The 24,242-nt window shown below is 31.6% G+C and overlaps 3 protein-coding genes across 8 annotated transcripts; 2 read left to right on the plus strand and 1 right to left on the minus strand.

The window, feature by feature from the left end:
- On the minus strand, window positions 1,807–17,766 carry LOC109362428 (E3 ubiquitin-protein ligase CHIP-like). 4 transcript variants are annotated; one of them, XM_019608213.1, is made up of 9 exons: window positions 17,679–17,766; window positions 6,068–6,201; window positions 5,545–5,612; window positions 5,345–5,408; window positions 3,981–4,052; window positions 2,894–3,027; window positions 2,583–2,739; window positions 2,361–2,471; window positions 1,807–2,268 (listed from the first exon to the last, which is right to left on the minus strand). In XM_019608213.1, the coding sequence occupies exons 2-9, from the start codon at window positions 6,185–6,187 to the stop codon at window positions 2,143–2,145; spliced, it is 852 nt and encodes a 283-aa protein (XP_019463758.1). In that variant the 5' UTR covers window positions 6,188–6,201; window positions 17,679–17,766; the 3' UTR covers window positions 1,807–2,142. The 4 variants fall into 4 exon arrangements, with proteins under 4 accessions (XP_019463758.1, XP_019463759.1, XP_019463761.1 ...); XM_019608214.1 differs by having other exon boundaries at window positions 6,068–6,197; window positions 17,679–17,761; XM_019608216.1 differs by lacking the exon at window positions 17,679–17,766 and adding an exon at window positions 7,547–7,554.
- On the plus strand, window positions 6,121–18,447 carry LOC109362429 (auxin-induced in root cultures protein 12-like). The gene is made up of 2 exons (XM_019608217.1): window positions 6,121–6,205; window positions 17,681–18,447. The coding sequence occupies exon 2, from the start codon at window positions 17,707–17,709 to the stop codon at window positions 18,376–18,378; it is 672 nt and encodes a 223-aa protein (XP_019463762.1). The 5' UTR covers window positions 6,121–6,205; window positions 17,681–17,706; the 3' UTR covers window positions 18,379–18,447.
- Window positions 7,517–11,593, plus strand: LOC109362430 (DNA-directed RNA polymerase II subunit 4). 3 transcript variants are annotated; one of them, XM_019608218.1, is made up of 7 exons: window positions 7,517–7,623; window positions 9,170–9,240; window positions 9,842–9,950; window positions 10,299–10,376; window positions 10,497–10,530; window positions 10,664–10,732; window positions 11,333–11,593. In XM_019608218.1, the coding sequence occupies exons 2-7, from the start codon at window positions 9,192–9,194 to the stop codon at window positions 11,408–11,410; spliced, it is 417 nt and encodes a 138-aa protein (XP_019463763.1). In that variant the 5' UTR covers window positions 7,517–7,623; window positions 9,170–9,191; the 3' UTR covers window positions 11,411–11,593. The 3 variants fall into 3 exon arrangements, with proteins under 3 accessions (XP_019463763.1, XP_019463765.1, XP_019463764.1); XM_019608220.1 differs by having other exon boundaries at window positions 7,527–7,623; window positions 9,167–9,240; XM_019608219.1 differs by having other exon boundaries at window positions 7,619–7,639.

Consider the following 24,242-nt stretch of genomic DNA (forward strand, 5'->3'; position numbering starts at 1 on the left):
GAGTTCGAATCTCATCAACAACAAAAATACTAACATATAAGATAAGGAATCAAATTATTATTATTTACTTTTGTAGTATCTTTTTTAAAATGTAAAAGATAATTCTAGTATTTATAAATTTATCTCATAGATTTAAAAAATATAAGTAAATATATAATTCATACTATACTGAAGCTAATATTTCCAAATAATCACCCTATCTTATAAACCACTTTGCTTATAAATTGTATTAGCATATTCACTTATCACATGATTCATAAATTAAACTATAAAAACTTAGATTTACCTATGCTGGATTATTTATACCGTGCATTGTACACATTTTATTTTGTGAACTCAATTAATGAAATCTGAATGGATCACCAGATGTTAATAACTTAGGATAAATTTTCACCATTATTTTTCTTTATAATCATTGAGTTAAGAGTCACTAATTCCCATTCATGAATTGACTATACCTTATAATTTAGCAGAATTGCAACAACTTGTTCTTGTCAGTTTTTCTCATAGGCTAATTCCAATGGACATACCTTATAATAGGTATGAGAGAATAATGATCTATTATCTCAAACCGTGTCTCAAATTATATCTCGTATCAATGAAAACATGAAATGTCTATTAAAAAAATTAAACATTCATTATTTTTTCTGTTTTTGTTTCAATGTTTATTGATATGAGATATAATTTGAAACAACATATCCTTGTATTGTACAAGAACCTGATTGTGCACTTGACAAATAAACAAAGAGAAGCTGATGCAGTTTACTATGAGAATCATAAAGCTGCAGAAGCACATAAGACTATCTCAGATGCAACTTTATGTCCCAACAAGCAAATATCAGTCTCGAACATATCACCTGATGTGACCTGATGTGGCACAATATTGTGGTTATTTCTATAATCATATCACCTCGAAATTGCGATGTGACACCAAATCATAATAACATGGCCGCATTAGGACACAACGCAACCACATTATACCGCATTAAATTCCAAAACATTTTTTTAATCACAAATTTTCACGTCGCCACAACCATAGCATACGGGCTGCAAAAACCACAATTGCAACCACAATTTAAAACATTGGCTGAACTTTATGGGAAGATAAAAGCGGCTAAATGAATCATAGGGCTTGTGCAAACTGAAGGCTATTACTAGAACACACTGAGAAAGAACTCAAAGGAAAATGCTGCTGCTATAAGGGACTACATGATAGCAAGGATATGTTCAAGGAAATTGCTGCCACCAATGCCCCAAGCTGTGAATGGGCAGCAACTAAGACAACGATTTGGTCTAATGGTAAAGGTGGGCGGAAGCAGATGATGATATCGGCGAAATGAAGGGCATAGTTGACATTTACACCATGCTGCCGCCACCGATGAAAGCCGTTAATGAGCAGACATGAATGTTTGGTACTCTCAGTGATGCTACTCATAACAAGTAGCCAGGTTGAGAAAACATATATGTAGATGATATGAATTATGCCCTTTGAGCAAAACTCAAGATAAGTTTAGGTGAATCGGTTGCAGCTTAAATTTTCTTTGTTTTATGGTTTTACACTATAGGAAAGATAGTTTAGGCCAAAGACATTGCATTATCAAATTCAAAATAAATTTTTTACTCCATATTGGACAAGTAAACCCATAAACTCCTACAACAATAGATCCAATTTTAAATTCATAACCTGAAAGCTTCAAAAGAAGTTCAATCAATGTGTACATTACAAAAGTAATTTATTTTTACTGCATAACATGAATATTCCAATTCATACTTCGCAACCAAAGTTCTTAACATCAACAAATAACCTTATATCTTAATCTGATTGAGAAGTCAAGTTAGCATAATGATTTGTCTAATGTGTGTGAATACATTTCTAACTAATCATTTCCAAACTCCTTTTAGCAGCATTGCATTTTCTATACACGGCAGCATATAATGGAGTAGACAACTATTTACTTTTACACAATGTAGGACAATGAAAACAATATGTACAATTCATAATAAGGATTCATGTCCAAAATCAGAAAAATGCAGGGGGAAAAATAATTAACGAGTTACCGAACATGGCCACACTTACAAAATACAGCATCCTACTGCATTTGTTGAACTGACAAAGCCTACCATCAATTGTTACCTTGTAACTTAATCTACCTTGTAGGCCCACCCATGTTTGTCCAAAAATGCCTGCACCGCTTCTTTAATAGCCAAGTTCGGTACTAGCTGCGATAGTTGAAGTGGTTGTCGCGTGAAGGGGTCAAACTTACCAACCTATTGTGTAGGAGAAGTTAAAAGATTGCACACTGACTTTATTAAAATGGATATCATATGATACGGAAGATGAAACATAAAGATCACGTTACCTTCTTCAGATGCTCAATAATCACTGCCCTCTCATATGTATGTCCGCTCGGAGTGATTACCGGATCATGAAAAATGTCAAGTGTAATTTTACAGCACAGATAATCTGGTATCTATAGGCCCAAACAAGAAATCCGATTGGTTATAATGTGGCAATTTTCGGGGAACCGGAAAAAGATTTGATAAGACAAAATAATAAATAAATAAATGAGCCTTGTGTGCACCTCAGTTGGTATGTCATCCTCTGCAGCTTTATTGAAGACCTTTCCTAAAGCCTCCAATTCTTCCATATGGGTAGGGGTCGAAGTAGCATCTACAAATCCTTCAATTTGGGGCACATCAAGAAAATGTTTTTCCTTTAGAGCAGACTCACAAGCTTCTCTGAAACATGAATGAAAATATTGGACCTTTTAACTAATATTTGTCGCTTAAGAATAAATAATGAACACTTAGCTAGCCAGAAAGACGAAGCAGCCAATAAAAAATATGATACGACTCTCAGATAATAGGTCTGACAATCACCAGGAAAACATACTTAAGGTTCTGCAATTCCCAGGATTGCTTGCTCGATGAACGTTCCCACTCTAGGTATTTTGCTTTTGCAAGCTCTTGCCATATTTTTTCTACCATATATCCCTTGGGATCGGCACCTCTTCCAAGATCCAAAGCCTTCATTTGACCACAACAAATATGAGAATCATCTCTTATTTAAAAAATCGGGGAAAATCATTGTTAGTATCTCAACAATCACATAGTAAATCAGCAGGGAAATTATCTAAGCAATCTGACATTAGATTAAAAAATGCTTCTCAAACCGGAAACTATCAGATTCAAGTTAGGTGAATGAAATGAAGTGCTACCCCAACATTATCCATGATTAAAAAAAGTGTCTCTCGAGATTAAAAAGGTTTTTTTCCGCACAATTGTAAAACCTTGGAACTGAATGTTACGGCAGTAAAAAGCCAACAAAAACATAAGCTCAGTGTAGCAAACACTGGAACGTTGCATAACATGAATATACATACAAGACAAGATGGGATTAGTAAAGAAAACTTTGGAGAGAAAATAGTGGTAGCACCTATTATGGAGAAAATGGTAGAATATTGCCTTAGGGTGGTTTTGCCATATGAGGAGGTGATCAAAGAAATCCTCAATAAGAAGAGAGGATCAAATGGCAGGTAGCCCAATCGTGTAGAAGTAGAAAGATACCAAGAAGTATAATGAAACCATACAGGAATCAGCATTTCATTCTTTTCAGTATCATACTAATGCTAAAATAAAATCCATGCTTTGGTTTATGATTCCGATAAGTTAACCAACCTAGCTGTTCTATGAATTGGATATTACAATTTAGTGTTTAGAGTAAACTTTTGCATTCACTACACATAACTTACCCCTCCTCTATTATAAAAACCTACACATAACTCGATTCTATTTATCAAAAAATTCTGCAACTCCAAAATGTTGTCAGACCAATATACTCATTAACATAGCAATTATCGCATTGATACTTCTACAACAAGAAATGCCTAATCTTCATATGAAGCATAAATAATTCTTGAAACAGATAAAACTAATTAACAAATATCAAGAAGCACATAAAACAGGTGTACAATACAGACCTTCTGCAACTCTCTGATTCCCTTGGCATATTCCTCTCGATTTAGCAATGCAAGTCCCAACATATAGTGGGCCTGAGATATCAAATTTAAAAGGAAGTTCAGATGGGAACAAGATAATCAAAACAAAGTACATAATTGCCGAAGTTGAATACGTACACATGGAACAAGCAACACATCAGATATAAAATGCTCCACACAAAGACTATCTGCAACCAGTGGTTTTATTAAACTGGAGACAGTTATTGCACAAACCAATGTGCAAAGTCTACTGTGAACGAAAATTTATACAGAGTGTGATTCGCATATATATTTTTTACGGAGGATAAATATGCATAGTATTAATAACTATGGAGCTCTGCACTTTACGTATCTCACAAATAGCTTAAAAAAACAGCAGTTTTAACCCAAGAAGAGCAAGCATTTAGAATATCACAAGCCATAATCATGAAATTACAAACACGGGTATTCCAATGACTATAGTTCTCATTGACTGCAATGCCAAAAAGCTAAGAAAAACAAACTGGCCAGTTTGTAGTAAAAATAAAAGGAAACATTCATTAACCTCCTTGTTTGCAAACTAAGCCAACTTCTATATCCTTTTATAAGTTTTGGCTGGTAGAGTTGAAAAACAACCAATGGAGATTTTAAAGTCATCATCCCCAAAGCAAACAAAACATACGACTTCAGCGTTTCCAGGCTCCAGAACATCGCTTCGGTTCACTCCACCTCAAAAGAGCTTTTCTGGCTGCACTCTCGTTTTCCACCATGTAAATCGTTGAATCGTCTGCTTCAATGATTTGACCTTCGCTTTTGGCTACCTTGGTTGAAATATAATTTTATATGTTCGGTAATATCTTACGATCGCACATTTTGCGTGTTGACCTCACCCTCTCGAACTTATGTAAGATGATCTCGATTTTAAATGCCTTAATCATGGCCCACCTCCCTCTACAGAACTATGAAAGCATACGACCTAATGTTTAAAATTGCAATTTTAACTACCCGGATAATCAGCCAATTGATGCAACCAAGGAGTTTGCTTAAATTTCGGGTAGGACAAAAGATTTATATGGATATATATTGGGTAGGGATATGAGATAAAAGGATTTGTACGGGAAGGAGTATAGTCAGGGTCCTAAAAATTGTCGGCTTGTCGTTAATGAATGTTTTCCTAGAGAACTACTTTACGTTTCTAGAAGCTATTGCCATTATAGAGTTTAGTACAACATCTGTCCCAAGATACGACTAAATGTGCATCACTCAAATCAAAAGGAAACTCAAGATACTTAAAACATTGAAGCTATAGAAGCTAAATAACTAATCAAACATGTAAGACAAAAGGAACAATAGAAAAGCAAAAACACCTTAACCAAATTGCTGTCCAACTGAATTGCTTTCCGACAATCTTCTTCTACTCTCTCCCAATCACTACATACAACACAAACCAACAAAACACATAACAAAATATACATATACACCAGTAAATAAAAATTCAAAAGAAAAAACCAACACCAACAAAACAAATTCCAAAATCAAAATGGGTAGGTAGGTACCAAATACATACTTGCGTTTAAGATGGCACAAAGCGCGATTCGTCCAATACACCGGAACCTTTGGGCATAGCGTAATTGCCTTGAAATCCAAAACAAAACCCATGTAAGAAACAGTTCAAAGTTTCCATCTTTAAGAAGAAAACTGAGATTAACCAACATCAACAATTTAAATCCGAGTCCGCAACCACAATTGAGACCACAACGTTATGGTTTTAGTAGTCTCCACAATTGCAATACCGCGCAATAGTTCGCGATCACATCAAATGCAGCATAACCCCAACCACATCATCAATCTAAAACCTTGTTAATACCCAAATTCATCTCGGATTCTGACTCCACAATAATCTCAAATGGCGATTAAAATTAGGGATTTTGACTCTCATTTGATACTCTCATGACCAAAATTGGATTTTTATTTGTCAAATAATAAAGATACAAATTTGGGTATTTAAAAACTTTATTAAAAGATGATTTTTTCAACGGGATGAATCAAAATAAAATAAAAATGAAGAAGAAGAAGAATAATAATAATACCTCGGTGTAAGCATCAATGGCAGCAGCAAAACGTTGTTTGGTGAAGTAAGTGTTGCCGTCTATTCTCAACCGCTCCGCCTGTTTCGCCGCCGCTGATAGAAAACCACCGTTTGGACCCATCTCTCTCTCTCTCTCTTTGGAATTTGAATTTAGTTTAATTTAATTTAATGTTTGATACAAATATTATAGATATATTGATAAAAATGTGTATGGGTAGAAAGAAGAAGATGAAGAAGAAGGAATGGGTTGAGTTTTAGAAATGCGGAAGAAAAAAAACCTAAAGGAAAATTAGTATTTCATTTTAACAACTCTAAAATATAATATTTATACCTCCATAGCGTAAGAAATTCTTATTATTAGTACTGGTGTGTATTAATAATAAGAATATTTTGTGACATATCTATTTTTTATATATTATACTTTTTTGTGTTTATGATAATATTTAATTTAAGGTGAGATATGTAATTAATTAATGTATTGGTGGTAGTTACTTAGGATTATATAGTTCTTTTTGTAAAAATTAAATAATGTTAAGGACAACATAGGAAATAAAAATTATACTATAAAAAAATTATTTTAAGTTTTGACTTTATATATAGTATAGATATATTTTGTCAGATATTATTAGGTCAAACATGAAATGTTCAAATTTTTAGGAGTCACATTATTGTAAGGATAACTATATATCCTGAAAATGACTAGTTAATAATATAGGAAGGGATTGTTTTTTTGGATACAATTGGTGAAGATTGATTATATAAAAACCAATATCTATACTATATATAAAGCCAAAATATGATGTAACTTCTGCCATAGTGTAATTTTAACTTCATATTTTGTCCTTCACGTTATTTAATTTTTACAAAAAAATCATATAATCCTAATTAACCAACATCAACATATTAATTAACAACATCTCTCACTTTTAACTAAATATTATCATAAATATACTTAAATACGTAGTACCATATAATATTGACCGACAGACACGAAGTGCTTGTACACACTAGTTATATATAAAGTCAAAACTTGAAATAACTATCACCATGATTTTATTTCTATACTATATATAAATCCAAAACTTTGAAAAACTACCACCATGATTCAATTTTTCTATTTTGCCCTTTAGTATTTTTTATTTCTAAAGTAAAACCATATAATCATAGATAATTATAATTAATACATCTCATTTTAAGTTAGATATTATAATAAATGCAAAAATTATAACATGAAGTACATCCAATAAAAATTATTTTAATTCCCTAAAATAAAAAATACAAATTTAATACTTAATATCATAAAATAAAAATGCGGATCGACAGACACGAAGTGGCTTTTGACACGCTAGTTATATATAAATATAAAATGTTTTTTAGAATTTCTTATTTAATAAATAATGGAAAAGTGATAAAAATAAAATGCTAGATTTGAATTTTAGATTGTTAAATATCATGATATAAATAACCCTAATTCCCAAACCTCTCTTCCATTCTCCACCGTGTACCAGATTCAGAACATCGCAATCTTCTTCATCTTCTTTTCTCTGTTACTTAAAAGTACGAAACTTTATAGGTTTGACTTATCAATTTTCAACCTTTACCTGTTTTTCACATATCAGAAATTCTCAAAAATTAACATCTTGGAATATGGTAGAGTAAATTGTTTATATTGATTCTTTTGTTGTGAAAGTTTACCTGTGATTGGTTAGAAAAATACTTAATAATTAAATTGTAACTTAAATATATTTTTCTGACCAATCACAAACCTATGACATATGGAGTGACACAAACTGAGTGATAACGGATGTGTACCCTTGATATGCAGGTTCATAATTTTGATGCCCCTTTATAACTGTTATAGATGATAAGACATGAGAGATGATTATAACTCACTGAAAGGGTTTATTTGTTTATAATTAAGTCTGTAACCCTATCTTTAGAAAAAAATTGTTTATAAGTTGTGATTTGGGAAGACAGTTATGTCTTATAAGCGCGTCTCGCTTACAAGACATTTTACATCATTTTTGGTTCATCAGGATTAGTTTTACCGAACAATTCTAGTTCAATAGATTAGGTCCCGGAATTTTGAGGCTTCAGCTAGTTTTTCATACTTCCGTCGGATTTTCAACTTGTTGTGTCAAACTGAGCCTTAATATTCATACTTTAGAGGTCAATATGCATTTTAGTAATCGTACTAGACAATTGAAACTAATCACTTTAGGTTTGTATTTGTGTGATAGTACTTTGATGTTTTGTCTTTCATAATCAGATGCTGAAATGACTCCATATAATCTTGCTCTTTCCAATCAGTGTAAATGATCTGGTGCTCTTTATGTTGTTATATGACTGTTTGTTTTATGCATTGTTATCGTCGGGCATTGTTGGCTTCCCTGTCCAATGTCTCAAACGATAACTAAGATCCATCCAATTTGGTATTTTGACTGACTATTGGGGTGTTATGGCCTTATCCATTCTTCTATTGTGACTGATTATTGATTGCTCCTGATCTTTATCCTTTGTATGTGAGAACACCCTTTCTGCATTTTTCCTTTTATTTTCTACAGCATAAGCTCGTATTTGTTTATATGAACTCTCCGATTTGAACAAACAAATGAATAAAAGCTTTTGGTGGATTGTTAAGGTTTCTAAAACTTCAATATTCTGATTGTGCATTAGAGTAATTGATGTTTGATTTTATATCTAAGATCTCTTGTGAAGACCATTAGGCTTGCTACAAGGTTATGTTTTGCATATAGCTTCCCTTCAATTTTCTATTCCACATCAGGTCATTAGCCTTGCAAGTTACTTGATTCTCACTGATATTGTAAATTAACATATTTATTGGCATGCTATTATGTCGTGTTGCAGACTTAAGTTTGTTCTATTTTCCGTATAGTTTTTTACAATTTTGGGGCCCTTGCGGGGATTGGAAACAAGGGAAAAATCCCCCAATGGTGTGGATCAGGGACAGGGAGTGGGGAAGTACTCCCTGTCCCCACCCTGTTCTGGTGTACTTGTTCAGCGTTTCTTCACTTCCACACTCTTATGTATTTGTTTGTGGTTTCTTATTTTGTATGTGCTCTCGCTGATCTTAATTCAGCAGGGGATCAATTGGCTTCTGAAATATGTCTGGGGAAGAGGAAGAAAATGCCGCAGAGCTGAAGATTGGAGATGGTAATCACATCCTCACTTACTGTCTTTTACTGTAAAAAATCCTAAGGGCATGTTTGATAATGTAAAAATGGGTTTGAATTTTTTGGATGAGGTTTCAAAACAATTTTGCGACTAAATTGATTCATAGATTTTTCTTTTCCATTTATATCTCATAACCCTAAAGATTAACTTAGTTCTTGTAGAAATTGAAGTTTTTACCAATAGCCATAGCTCAAGTAACAACACGACTCTTAGGAGGCTACATGATTCCTGGGTCAAATCCTTTCTAAACCGCACTGATGCCTTTGACTTCCTATCTCTACATTCATTTTCCTCAATGTCTTGACTCTTGACTTCTTTTGCAACCTAAAGGAGAACTTTTACATGGTTTCCATATATCAATTGGTGAATAGACAATGACCTTTTCGCATAGGGATAGAGTTAGTTGTTCAACAAGGTGTTGCGTCGTATGCTAATGTGGAAATCCCTTGTTAATTTTACCTACTACTTATGATGCTAATTTGATATGCCATGTTTGATCGGATACGCATTTTTGTAGTTCGGTAAATTGTTATGGTTTATGACTATGATTTCACACTAATGAAGTAGATTTTTTTTCCAGAGTTTTTGAAAGCAAAGTGTTTGATGAACTGTGAAGTTTCATTGATTCTTGAGCACAAGTATGAGCAGCTTCAGCAGACGTCTGATGATCCCATGAATCAAGTTTCTCAGTGAGTCAAACCCTTGGTCCAGTTATTTTTTAGTTTGATGTAGAGGTCAGGAAGAATGTTTTTTATGCTCCAAAAGCAATTTGTTTTTATCTCGGGAGTAGGACATATATAATCTGGTTTTCACTTTTAATTCCTCCAAGATCTTGTGTTTAGATACAATTGCTGGAAATAGTTTTTCACCTTGGTGTCCTCTAACTTGAACAGTAATGTTATAATACATGTCTCACGACTTCCACTGTCAATCTGACATCCTGCCAATTTTAAATTTGACATTAAAATTGAGATGGAAGAGGAACCAATGAAGTAATAATTAGCACATTTTATTATTAATATTTTCTCTTTTTTCAGGGTCTTTGAGAAGTCATTGCAGTATGTGAAGCGGTTCAGCCGTTATAAGAATCCGGATGCTGTTAGACAAGTACGAGAGTATCCTCCAAATTGTGTTGATTTTAATCATTTGCAGTTTATCCCTTACCATGCATAAATAATAAGAAACTTGAAAACATAAAGCCTTGAATCGGGGTTGTGATCTTAACTAACTTACAGAATTCTTGCTAGATACCAATTGGCTGAGTTTGAGGTAATATTTCCTATTCCCTTTGTGAACTCCATTTAGAAAGTGGCTTTTCACTTATATATTCAGAAAAAAAGAGTGAACTCCCATTTCTTACAATCCAATATATGAATCTCTTTGTTTAAATGTATTCTTGCAGCTGTGTGTCCTTGGGAATCTTTGCCCTGAAACTGTGGAGGAAGCTATTGCAATGGTTCCTTCTATCAAGGTATTTAATCATTTGCTTCTCCATTTATTGTAAAATCTTATTTTTCCTTAAACCTGTTAGGTATGATGCAGATGGAAAAGCAATCTTTTTTATTTAGGGTAGGAGGAATTTTATATGGTTCTTTATTTGGTGGTAGAGTTTTAAATGGTTCTTGTTCCCCCTTTTTCTTGTTTAAAATGAAAAAGGGAATACCAACAAGGCATTGGTATAGTGGTATAAAGCCCCGTTAAATCCTCGGAATGACTAAATGATCAAGGGTTCGATTCCTGGGAGCTATACTTGTTGATAGGGGCAGTCATGCATCTTGAAAGAGATTAGTTCCTTACCATAGAGTAAATGGATACCCTTGGTAGTACCAAAAGAATGAAAATGGGAATGCAACTCTTAGTTGTAAAATCTAAAATGAGGTTTCACTCTTTTCCTTGTGATGTGAAAAAAAACTAGGCCTGCCAGTTCTTTGGAAATAATAACCATGTTCTATTGGTTTTCATTTTCATGAAGCCACTTTAGGAGCAAGTTACATTTTGCACTATATTTGAATGACAAACATATTAGAAACTATCATATTATGTAACCTTACATGCCTCATTTGTTTTACAGACAAGAGGACGGGCTCAGGACGATGAAGCGATCGAGAAAATGTTAACTGATCTATCGCTGATTAAGAAATTTGAATAGAAGTTTCTGCAATTGTAAAACCTGGCTGCAAACAAACTTGTTCTGTAGTTTCCATTATGGAATTTGATTCAGATGCATGTTGGTCAATGATGTAAAATATGATTACTGTGTTGCTATGTTTGCTCCTATTCTATGTATGACAAAGATAAACTATAATTGTTGTGCTAGGAATAAAGGATGCTTAGAAACCAAAGCTGTTAAATGGTTACCAAAAACCCCTAGTTTTTACACTTTTTACACTTTGATTATTCTAAAAAATATAATTTAAAAAAAAATGATAAATGTAATTAAGTAAAACAAAATATGATAATTGTGAAGACAATTCCAAATAATATATAAGTCAATGTATCTTTATTATTTTTTGTTATAAAATACATCAACACTTTTAAAAAGATATTATTTAAATCACTTTTATACTATATCATAACGAACCAAAAATAAAAAAATGTATTGATTCATATATTATTTCGATTTGTCTGTACAATATATTATGTATTATTTAACTTAATTGTATTTATCACATTGTTTGTTTAAAATATTTACTTATTTATCGTGCATGAGTGGTCAGTGTAACGAAAGTACAAAAATTAGAGGTTTGTATAGGTGTAGAAAAATAAAGGATAATTTATGTAATTTTGTTAAAACTCAGACGATGTTAGTATAATTTACTCTAGAAATTATGAGATGGTACTTTAGTTACTTAATGATGTCACACATTAATGTCTAAACTTTAATGATGCCCTCCTAACAGAAGGAATAACATGGGCAGCGACATATATTTCTTAGGGTAAAACTTTTCCACATTTTAATTAGGGAGCAAAACATTTTGAATTCAAAATTTGAAGGATAATAAATAGTTGACTTCTACTTACACTAACTTATTCTATGTATCATTAGAAAAATTGAAAACTAATATGATTGAGTATTGAAGATTATTTTTAGAGTAAGATAATGGCATGATAAGGTAGATTTTATTGTTGCTAAAAATAATACATATTTTTATGATAGAATCGTGTCGGTAATTTAAATATGGGTAAAGGAGATTGTTAGTAGCATTGGTAAGGAAAATGAATCAAATAAAAGCTAATACAAATCCTAGAAGGAGAGACCCAGAAAACTATATAGAAAATTATAATGAAAGATTTAGCGATCAATGTTTTATCAATAAACATAATATATAATAGCACAATATGGATGTCGTTCGATAAATATAGTTGACCTCAATATAGTGTATAAAAGTTTGGTTGTTGTTATTTTATGAATTGGCATATACATATATAAATATATAAGAATGCAATTTATTAATAAGTGAGTGTTAAGTACATAAATCACAGTTTAGATATAATACAATTTCTCCACCAATTTCATAAAAGAATACATCATATTAAGAATTTAAAATCTGTGCACTGACAGTATAAAGTTTTTACCCTGTCAGCATATCGTTCATCATTAATTTGTATTACTTTTGTTTGAGATTCAATGATAGTTAACAAATCAATGGTGAACGATTGACTGAAAGTATAAAAAACATATATAATGTGAGTATATACATATTAAATCCTCATATTAATTGATTGTTCCAAATTATTTTAATGAGATTGATAGACACCACTTTAGCTTAAAGGAAAAGGACGAAAATAATTGAAGATGCGCGTGTGTCGGTCGGATTTGAAAAAAGGGAAGGAATCAAATTCCTGCAGCTTACCAAAAAAAGTAGAAAAAAGCTATACAAAAAAGCCAGAAGCAATTTGTATCAAACAAAAAATCAATGCCCCTTTTGCCACGTTAGTCAAAGTCATTCAACATTATATAAATCCGCTTCAAACGGTCCAATACAGTACTCCTAGTCACCCATAAATTTATCAAGTCGGGATCCTCTCTATTATTAAAGAGATAAGTAATGAAAACCTAAAAATAAACAGTACGGTGAATATTTTTATATTATTTTATATATAATGAAATAACATTTTTGTTATCAAAAAATAAGAAAAAAAACTTCTCACTCCAATATTGGATGATATTCACATCCATCTAACTTATTTACATTATGAGAATATCAATATATCATTTAAGTAATTTTGCATAAAAATTTGTGAAAAATTAGAGTGGGTTTGAATTCCTGATATTATATTTCTTGAATAATACTTTTATCATACTTAATAATACAATTTTTTTATAGAAAATGATATTGTTAACTAATTGGTAAGAAACTAAATCATTTGAAGGCAAGTAGTATGTACATTGATAACTGTTACTTCCAAGAATCAAATCTTTAACATTTGATCTAATAAAATACTATGAATCTAGTATGTTTTTACTCCACTAGATCGGTAGTTAGAAATTAGTACAACTTTCTTATTCAATTCCCATATAGTGTGGCATGTGAGCTTCACCTATTATTCTCATCATCTTCAACGGTCATCCACTTGTTCACATGAATAAATCAAAGTCTACTTTAAGCAATCATTCTATGCCAATTCTACTAAACAAACTTTTCTTTCACATGGACTTGTAGTGGTAATAAAAAACTAAGCTATGTAGTAGTTGCCTCATTTTTTGGACCAGGGATAGCTTTCACACAAGTGAATAATTTAAATATATTTTAAAAATTATTGATTGATTCTCTTTGCTTCAATATCTTTTAATATTATTTTTATCTATCATGACTAGCACCACTCCATTAAACAAAGAGTATTTAATGGTTAATGAATTAATTTATTTTTAGGGTTCGTGGTTGATCTTTTCAACAAGTGACGATTCTAGAAATCAAACTATTGATTTTTTGGTCATCTCGAAAATCTAGTGGGACCTTATACCACTAAATTAATACTTTGTTGGTATTAAAGTGTTATTTTGGTAAAGCTTTGATTATAATATGGGAGACAAAGTTTTGGAACTCCATACATTAATTATTCTAAAATTTAAACCCATGTCTTCAAATCTCAGTATAGAAGTTGCTTCTTGCCTAACAAATCCTTTATAAATGGCTTATATAGGTATATAACGTAAATTTTCTCCTTTCTAAGGGTAGTGTCACACAATTAGATCACGTTTAAATTTTTAATAAGTTTTAATGATTTTAAATTAATCAAGTTAAGAGTTTAAAGGAGTGATGATATAGTATAATAATTTGTCAATTCTAAATATGCATAAAATTAAACATGAATTAGTTAACATTTATAAAGAAAAGAAGATCAATTAATCCATTCCATATTAGTTTTAAAACTCCCTATAGAAATAGTGAATTGTATAAGCTAATGACAAGTCTAAACTTTAAGAATATGCAATTTAAGAATTGTCTGAAAATCTCACCCATTTATATAAGAGAAAAATATGTATGTACTGATAGTGTATGAGTTTTTATACATTGTCATTGTATCATCATCATTGATTTTTTATTATTGTTGACTTTTCAGAAAAAGTAATCCAAATGAACGGTAGATGACAAAGTACATGTATATAAATCTTTACACTGTCAGTGTATGCATTTTACACTCTTTAAATTTGAAGCCCTACATATTTATGTGATGGAAATCATTATCTACCCATAGTGTTAAATGTGATTCATTAATTCATAAATAAGCAATCTAAGTCTTTACTAAGAAAATGTAAACACATTTTTATAATTCCAAGACACATTAGATTAATGAAACACTAAGTCAAACAAAGCCTATATTCGTTGGACATTAAGCTTGAGTTTATTACACTAGACTTCCATCTATTTTTAGTAGAAAGCAAAAGGAGCAACAAGTCAGTGCACACAATACTATAAAATGAATGTTCCCTATTGCTATCCTAAAAAATGTTGGCTACCACCACGTCAGAACACACCTAGAAAGGGTTCAATAGGTGTGGCGACTACTTATTCCGCTTTTCTGATATATTGCGCGGAACTGAAAACTGATGCACTCAATCAATTATGCTTGGTTTTAATCGATTAAACAATGCTTAGATTTAAACGATTATGCTTGTGGATAACCGATTATTCCGAATCTTGCACTTCTTGATTTTATCGTTTCTTGCATAACAAGTTATCGATTACCAATCTTTATACAATCAATTGATTAATGAAGTTACAAAATGATAACTATACAGATTATAACAGACAAGACATAATTAATCAATTAACAACAATGTAAAGATCGAACGTAAATGAGATAAATGATAGAAAATTGTGCACAATGAATTCTTATCATGGTTCGTTTGTGGTCCACTACAAACTACATTCAGGCCTCCCCTTATGATCTTGTGAGATTTTTCTTCACTATTGAAATTGTGTTTGTTTACACGCACACTTCCAATTACAATAAAAACTAAACCACTTCTTTCTTGGCACTTAGGAGCTTAATAACATTGGTTTGACCTATCTAACTCGCCTACTTGGATCTCATATCCTTTCGCGATTCAGCTCCAACCTAGGTATCGCTTGAACCAAGACCTCCTAGTCTCTGTGAAGATTGTCAAGATCATTCTTGAGGTGATACTACTCACCAAGAGATCAATTTCTGTGTCCGTTACTGTTTTTGATGAGTTGTCTTGAGTTCTTAATACTCGGATACAACAATTAAACTCAATCTAAACTCTAAGCAGAAAAACCCACAAAAACCTAATCTAAATGATATTTAATGCAAATGGTTTTCGTAAAAATGATTTGCATTCTTTTCAGAAAAATATTTTTCTCACTTCACTCTAAATTAAAAGAAATCAAGAAACCTATGCAAGTATGCAATGCTTTAAAAAACCTAGAGATATATGCAATGATATGAATATCTAACCATATTCAGAATGCTCTCACTCTCTAAGCTCTCCTAATACTTTTCTCACTCTAATGCAATGTATGAAAATGTATGTTCAAAATTATTTTCGAGTTAAGCAAGTTATGCCACATGGGCTAGAATTACAGCCTTTATAGAAACTACATTGATATTGTCATTAATCGATTAAATTGTTTCTTAATTTATTACTGAATTGTTAAAAACTAATTTTTTATTATGTCTAAATCGATTAACCAATGACTTAACTGATTAACACACCATATGTTTCAGATTGATTAGCCACTGTAATTCTAATAATCGAGTAACATCATACATAATCGATAATGTTGTATGAACATTTGTTTCGTGGTGAATGGTAAACTTGTATACGATACGTGATCATGCAATACATGTCTTTCAAATATGTTATACCTTTAATGCACAAAATAATGTATGTATATGCATGAGCTTACTTATCATATAATTTCTAGATGTTATGACTCAATTTTAGTCTTGTTCAATTTAAGTTCTTGTGAGACTCTCACCTAGGTTTACCTAACCTAGACTCAATCTAAGGCAATCATCTTAAGATTTCTAGTAAAGTAAAATTAGGAAGCCCTAAGTCTATAGCCCTTGAGTCTTCGGCTTGTTGTTTGTTGCAAGATCTTCGAGCTTTCTTATTTGAGAAAACTTACACTACTAAATCAGCGCCTCAGTGGTAGAAGTGTATTAGATAACCATAAAAAAATAAGTAATGCATTCAATGTATTGTATTTATCACAAAAATAGAAGCTAGACTTATTTGAAAACCAATTATGTATCCCAAGATGGAACACTATCTAAATCTAGATAATTCACCTTCATAACTTAAATTTTGATAATAAAATAGTACAATCAATTAGAATGCACACATCTCAATATCATACCCCAAATTCTAAAAATTCCTCATCTTTTTCACCTTTGAGATTTCTTACAAAGTGCCTCTCCACCCTACAATCACTTATAATGCACACATCTCAATATCATACCCCAAATTCTAAAAACTACCCATCTTCTCCACCTTTTGAGATTTCTTACAAAGTCCCTCCTCACTTAATTAGAATATGAATATGAATCATCTATCTCAAAACATATCTCAAATTCCTTATACCACTAATTAAAAATTAACATATAAATAAATAAAAAAATTTAAAATAAAATACTACATTTTTATATTAATTACTCAAAATTAATTAAAGTAAATCAAAATTTAGAGATATGATTTAAGACACAGAATCTACGTCCCCTGCCCCAAGTTGTGGTACATCAAGAAGGAGGGAGAGCTTTTATCCAAACTCAAAAACTTGTTACCGTTTATGAAGCTTCCAACTTTATTACCAACCCAATATAAAAAAAAATGAACATGAATAATAAATAAATAGAATTAAAATTATCACAATAATATCTTATATTTTATCCTATCTCAACCTCACACTATATATCTCATCTCCCATTACCTTACCTTCACAAAAAACCACTCTCTCTTCTCTCTCTCTCTCATCAATGGCTTCTCTTTCACCTTTTCTCATTGTATTCTCCATTACCCTTTTCTTCTTCTCACCAGTTTCATCCATAACTTGTTCCACCCAAAAGCTTCCATCAACCCACTCTTACACCAACTGCACCAACCTCCCTACCCTTAACGCCACCCTCCACTCCACCTACAACGCCACCAACCACTCCCTCTCCGTCGCCTTCGCCGCCGACTCACCAAAATCCGATGGCTGGGTCTCTTGGGGTATCAACCCAACAGCACCAAAAATGTTTGGAGCTGGTGCACTTATAGCAACTAAGATTAGTGGCAAAACAAACGTAAACACCTACAACCTTATCAGTGCTTCAGTTCCATATAAACAAGAGAAACTCTCGTTTGATGTTTGGGACCTTTCTGTTGAGGATGTTAATGGTGTAATCACCATTTTTGCATCGGTTAAGGTTCCAGAGAAAGGTGATAGCTTAAACCAGTTATGGCAGGTTGGGCCAATAACTAATGGGACAATTGGTGCACATGCTCTTGAGAAAGTGAATCTTGGTTCTACCGCGCCGCTGGAGGTGGCGGCGGCCGCCGTAGCACCTAGCGGAAGTGAGAGTGGGAGCAAGAATGGTGGGGTGAAGATTGGTAAGGGATTATGGTTAGGGTTTGTTTTGGTTTTGATGAGTTTCATTAATATGTGATTCATGTTCATTGTCCTTTCAATAAGTTTCTAGATCTATCATCTTGATTAGATTTTTTATTTTAAATTATTTTTTTTGAAGAGTGAATCTCGACACAACATTAACTAGTTTGTTTTATAATCTATATATCATCTATTCAAATCATCATCCGTTTGCGAGGAAAAAATTGTGTTGCAAGTCTCATACACTTATTTTTTTATTTATTTTGTGTGATTTTAATTTATGTTAAATTTTTTAGATTATTAATATATTATTTACCGTTCATATTTTTATTTAAAGATGAATGTAATTAATATATAAACCTCCACATGAATGATTTATACATTCACATACCCAAAAAATGGTGAAAAAACTTTAAACAGTTTATAAGAAGAAATAAGTAAAAAAAATTATACTAATTATAAAATGTAGACCACAAAAAAGTTATCTAATAATAAGGTCCAAGAAATATTGTATTTATAAATAAGTTAATGATGTTTCATTTTATATATAAATTTTGCTCCCTCTCATCTTCCTAGTAGACAATTTTTTTTAACTAAGATGTGAATATTAATAAAGATGATGATTTATTTACACTCAAATTAAGTTAACTGATTACGCTCAATCTTAGTTATTCATTTTCTTAAATTCATCACACCAAATAAGTGAGTGTAATAAATTATAAATGAGAAAACTAAAAATCTTAAATAACTTATTATATTCACTTATTTAGTTCATTAAATTTAAAATTAGTTAATTTTCTACTCATAGCAATGGTGACAACGCATGATAGAGTGGTTGAGTAATTTTATTGTCTTCCGTCATTGCTGCGTCACATTCCCACTTATACGCATGAGCCCACCACGTTCTTCACGGATTCAGATCTATGCTATAAGACAAGGACGACGATACATTGTCCTAAATCATTTCCTAAACTATATCATCAACTAATGAAAATATGTAATGATAATTTAAATATTAAATGTTTATTATTTTTTATTTAATATCAATGATTTGGGACATAGTTTGAAATATCATTTCGTCTCCAACATGTTCTTGTCTGTTAGAGAGCACACACTATGAAGATAATGATATGCCACAAAAAGCATTATCTAAGGGTCCATATTTTATATTGTTTTCAAATAAAATAAATTAAAAAATTAAGAAAAGTTTATTTTCTATTATAATTCTAATGTTTGACTCTAGAGTGAACTATGATCCTCTGTCCCAAAAACTTTTCATCTTCATGTTTTAAATCAATTATATCTCATTAAATCACATAAAAATAATATTTTATTTTAAATTTTCTTATCAAGTATGTGTCAAATTTTCATTGGATGAAACACAATTGTACTCAAAAAGTAGGACAAATAATCCCGATTCCTCTCAAGTACAAGAGAAAATAATGGGCTCTTCACTGTCTCCATGTGATTGGATCACAAAAATCCAATACGATTTGATCTTGAACCATTCAATATGTTTGAATCCTTATTCAACTTGTTTAAATAGTTTGAACATGTAATTTGGTGAATGCTTTTTTATATTTTTAGTTCATATCAACACACCATTCTATAATTATTTTTATATATTTCTCTTAATTAAAAATATCAATTATTTTGAAATTATTATTTGTTTTTAAATTATTTTACATTAAATATAATTGAATGTTAAAAATAAATTATATAGTCCTTAACAAATAAAAACTACAATAAATAAATTTTCTAGTTAAAAAAATACCATACCATAGGATGATATTTTTCAGCAAGTCAAACAAACTTTACATGTAATCAAAGGAATGGGTTTATTGTATGGACAAGGATCTATTGTCCCAAACTCTGTTCCAGACCAATCATATTATGCCACGTCAGTTAAAAAAAATTAAATATTCATAATTTTATCAGTTTTATTTCATTGTAATTAACCAGAGATGTGGTTAGGAACATGGTTGGGATCTCATACCAAAAAAAGGAATGGGTTTATTGTGCGTTAAGTATAATCAATGATACACCATACTTTGAAAAAATGGATGAATATAATAAAAATAATTACAAACCTTTTGCAACATGATAGAATATAGTAATAGGATATGACAATAAATTTTTGGAAGTGAAAAGTCAAAAAGACAATTATAGAGATAGTTGTGGTAGATGATGAGTTGGAAATATCTTCTTCTCTAATAATTTTTTTAAAATGTTGTCATTTTAATAATTGTAATACTAGTTATTTATCCTTGGGATAATTTTGTAAATCTTACTTCAATGATAATTATTTTCAGTATTTTAATCATTGAATTGTATTAGTTGTGATATTTAATTAAGGTAAGTAGTAATTAATTGAAAATTCAAATTCTAGTGATATCACCAACACGATAATCTGTTAGCATTAAGCCATAATCGATTATGAACTTCTTTCCCATCAAGAAATCAATGTCAAATTGATTCACACTCATTATAGTCAATGTGAGCTGGAACAACTAGTTAGATACCTAAAGATATATATCTTATTTATATATATATATACGAGGAGGAATCCATTTACATCAAAGTTAAGTTACACTAATTACATTCAATATCAGTCATTCATTTTTTAGATCCAACGGACCAAATAGGTGAGTGCAATAAATTATTTAATATTTCTATTTTTATCTCTCATCGCTTATTGCACTCGCTCATTTGGTCCATTAGATATAAGAAAATAAATGACTGAGATTGAATATAATTAGTGTAACTTAACTTTGGTGTAAACACATTTCTCCTATATATATATATATATAGAGGGGTGTCTCAAACACTCCATGTTTATGGAACACTTATCCCTAATTAGTGGATTAGGTCTCAATCACATAACATATATATAAATCCCTTATTCCATGTTCTTCTCTAGATTATAGTAATGAAACTTGTGTCCTTATGATTGACTTGCTTTTTTGACATGCATGCTAATTCTTGGTGAAGACCAAGCCCTAACTGGACAAGTTCATTTCATCATCATTATCTATATTTTAAAATTGTGAGAAAAATAAAATCATTTTGGCTTCAGAAGTAAGAAAAATGTGGCAATCAAAATAAAAAAGGAGGCAATTAAAAGGTGTGAATTTAAAAGGAAGGGTTTGCAATGAAGTTCATTTTTCATTCATAGCATCTAAGTCTAGAGGGTATCACCAATATTTATATTATTTTATAAGTGTATTTCATATTTTATATATAAAGATGTATTCTCTTATTTTAAGAGAAAGTGTGATTGTTCTCTCCTTATATTTAGAGAGGTTATAATATTTCTTTACTTAGTGAAAACCTTATATTCTTGCATATGGTTGTTTCTTCATTGTCACATTTTAAACGATTTTTCTGAAGATAAATATTTTATTTCAATTCATATTATCTCAATTCTATTTTAATTATGTAATATTGTTTTGATAATTTTATTAAACAAAAAATCATTTGGTTAGTATGAAGGCTTTGTTGGACTTCTTTATTATATTTTATCACTCTTAGATTTGAATTATTTTCTTTGATGTATTTAGAAAATTATCAGAGAAAATGCTCTTAAGTGTGATGTTTTGGCTAATAAGAGTGTGGTTGCTAATTTGTTGTCACAGTTGTGGTTGTTTTTTATTGTCCAAGATCATAGCTTCAATTTTAGGCAAGATCACAGCTTTGGTGGGAGAACCATATTTTTCTAGCTCCTTTATCTTTGGGAATCTCTATCACATGAATCTTCCTAATAGCCCCTAAATATTTAATGTCAAACTCTTTACTTAGCATGACTTTCAGTTCATTAATATTACTTAAACGGTTAGCAACAATCAACATATCATCAACATAAAGTAGCAGGAAAAAAAGAGTCATAATCAAGACTTCTCCCACAAACACAATAATCATACTCACAACGCTTGTAATCACTATTTGAGAGACTACATCAACCCACATATAGACTTCTTCAACTTGTAAAGCAAGTAACTCTATTCAATTACACTAAACCCTTCTAGTTGTGTCATATAAATTGTTTCCTCTAATTCATCATGGAGAAAGGCAGTCTTCACATCCATCCGTTTTAAGTGCATATTCTAGATGACTACCAAGGCAAGCACTACCCTAATAGAAGTGTGTCTCACCACTGAGGAGAAAATTTTATTGTAGTTGATCCCCTTCTACTGTGAATAAATTTTTGCTACAAGAGGAGGGTTGAAATTTTTCCATTCTTTTTCTGATACAATTGGCTTCCTCTTGTACACCTACATGTACCCAACTACACACTTGTTTGGGAAATGAGATAAGCTCCCAAGTTTGGTTCTTATGTAAAGACTTCATCTCCTCCATCATGGCACCCACTCATTGTTCTTTCTCCTGACTGTTTATTGCCTCTTAAAAGTTATATTGATCTCCTGAACTGATATGGAGAGCAACTGAAGCCATATCCTCAAAGTCATATCTCTCTGGAGGTTTAATAAGACATTTATCCTTGTCTCTGGCAAGTAGATACTCTTGCACACCTGAACTCTCCGCTTGATAATCATCATATTCTTGACTTAAATTAGAGCATGGTTCATTGCCTTTATTCACATGAACCGTTTCATTGCTCACTAGAATCACTTTTGATCCCAAAGTCTCTCCATTTGGCATGATCACCTATATCAAAATTGACTATTTCAACATGAAATCTTCATCAAACACTGTATCTCTGCTTAACACCAATTTTCTGGAAACTGGATCCTAGAACTTGAACCCCTTCACACCTTTGGTATATCTGAAGGTACACCTCTCTGAGTTGGGACCGAGTTTAGATCGTTCATCAATAAATATATTTACATAAGTAGGACAACCAAATATGCATAGCATATTATAATTGAGTGGGTTACCTATCCATACTTCATGTGAAACTTTACCATCTAATGAAGCATGTGGTGATCTATTAATGACATAACATGCCATACTCAGTGCATATGTCAAAAATCCTTTGAAAAGTCTAGCATTCAATCTCACACATATGGCTATCTATAAGAGTTATATTCATTCTTTATGCAACGTCATTCTTCCGAGGAGTCTTCTTCACTGAAAGTGCCTGTGAATGTCATGTTCCTCACATTATTTATGAAATTATAAGTCTTTATACACCATAGCATTGTCTGACCTCGAGTATTTGATTTTTTTACTAGTCTAGTTCTCTACCTTAACCTTTCAATTTTTAACCTTGGTAAAGACTTCTAAATTATGCTTCATAAAATATACCCAAACCTTACGAGAAAAGTCATAAACGAAGCTAACAAAATACCTAGAACCTCCTATGGATGGTTCTTGAGTGGGTCCTCGTACATCAGTGTGGATATATTCTAGACTGCCCTAAGTTTTGTGTTGGCAAGTCTTCAAACTAATTCGTGTTTATTTCCCAAGCGCACAATACTTGCACAAATCTAGCTTGCATTTGCTGACTACCCTCAACAATTCTCTTTTGTATAGTTTTATCATGTCATGCACACTAATATGACCCAAACGCATGTGTCATAATTTTGTAGCATCACAGTTTGAATCTACTGAAATCTCTTCAGTCACTCCATCAACTCCACCTGCAACTATACTCCCTAACAACTTTTAAGTATTCCCAACAGTCATCCCGCCCTTCATCATAGTTAGAGCATATTTGCATACTCAATGAGTATCACTGTCCCATCACCTCCATAGCTAAATCCTTTGGCCTGCAATATCCCCAAAGAAATCAAATTCCTTTTCAAATATTCAATGTGCCTAATCTCACATAACGTCTTCATTATACCATCATTCATTAGAATTATAATTGCACATGCTTCATTATTTTTTAGATACACAAAATCACAATTGCTTGCCCTGTACGTGGTGAACCATTCTCGATTTGGCGTCATGTGGTAAGAA

The sequence above is a fragment of the Lupinus angustifolius genome, chromosome LG12, assembly GCF_001865875.1.
Source record: "Lupinus angustifolius cultivar Tanjil chromosome LG12, LupAngTanjil_v1.0, whole genome shotgun sequence".
In the NCBI taxonomy this organism is placed as follows: domain Eukaryota; kingdom Viridiplantae; phylum Streptophyta; class Magnoliopsida; order Fabales; family Fabaceae; genus Lupinus; species Lupinus angustifolius.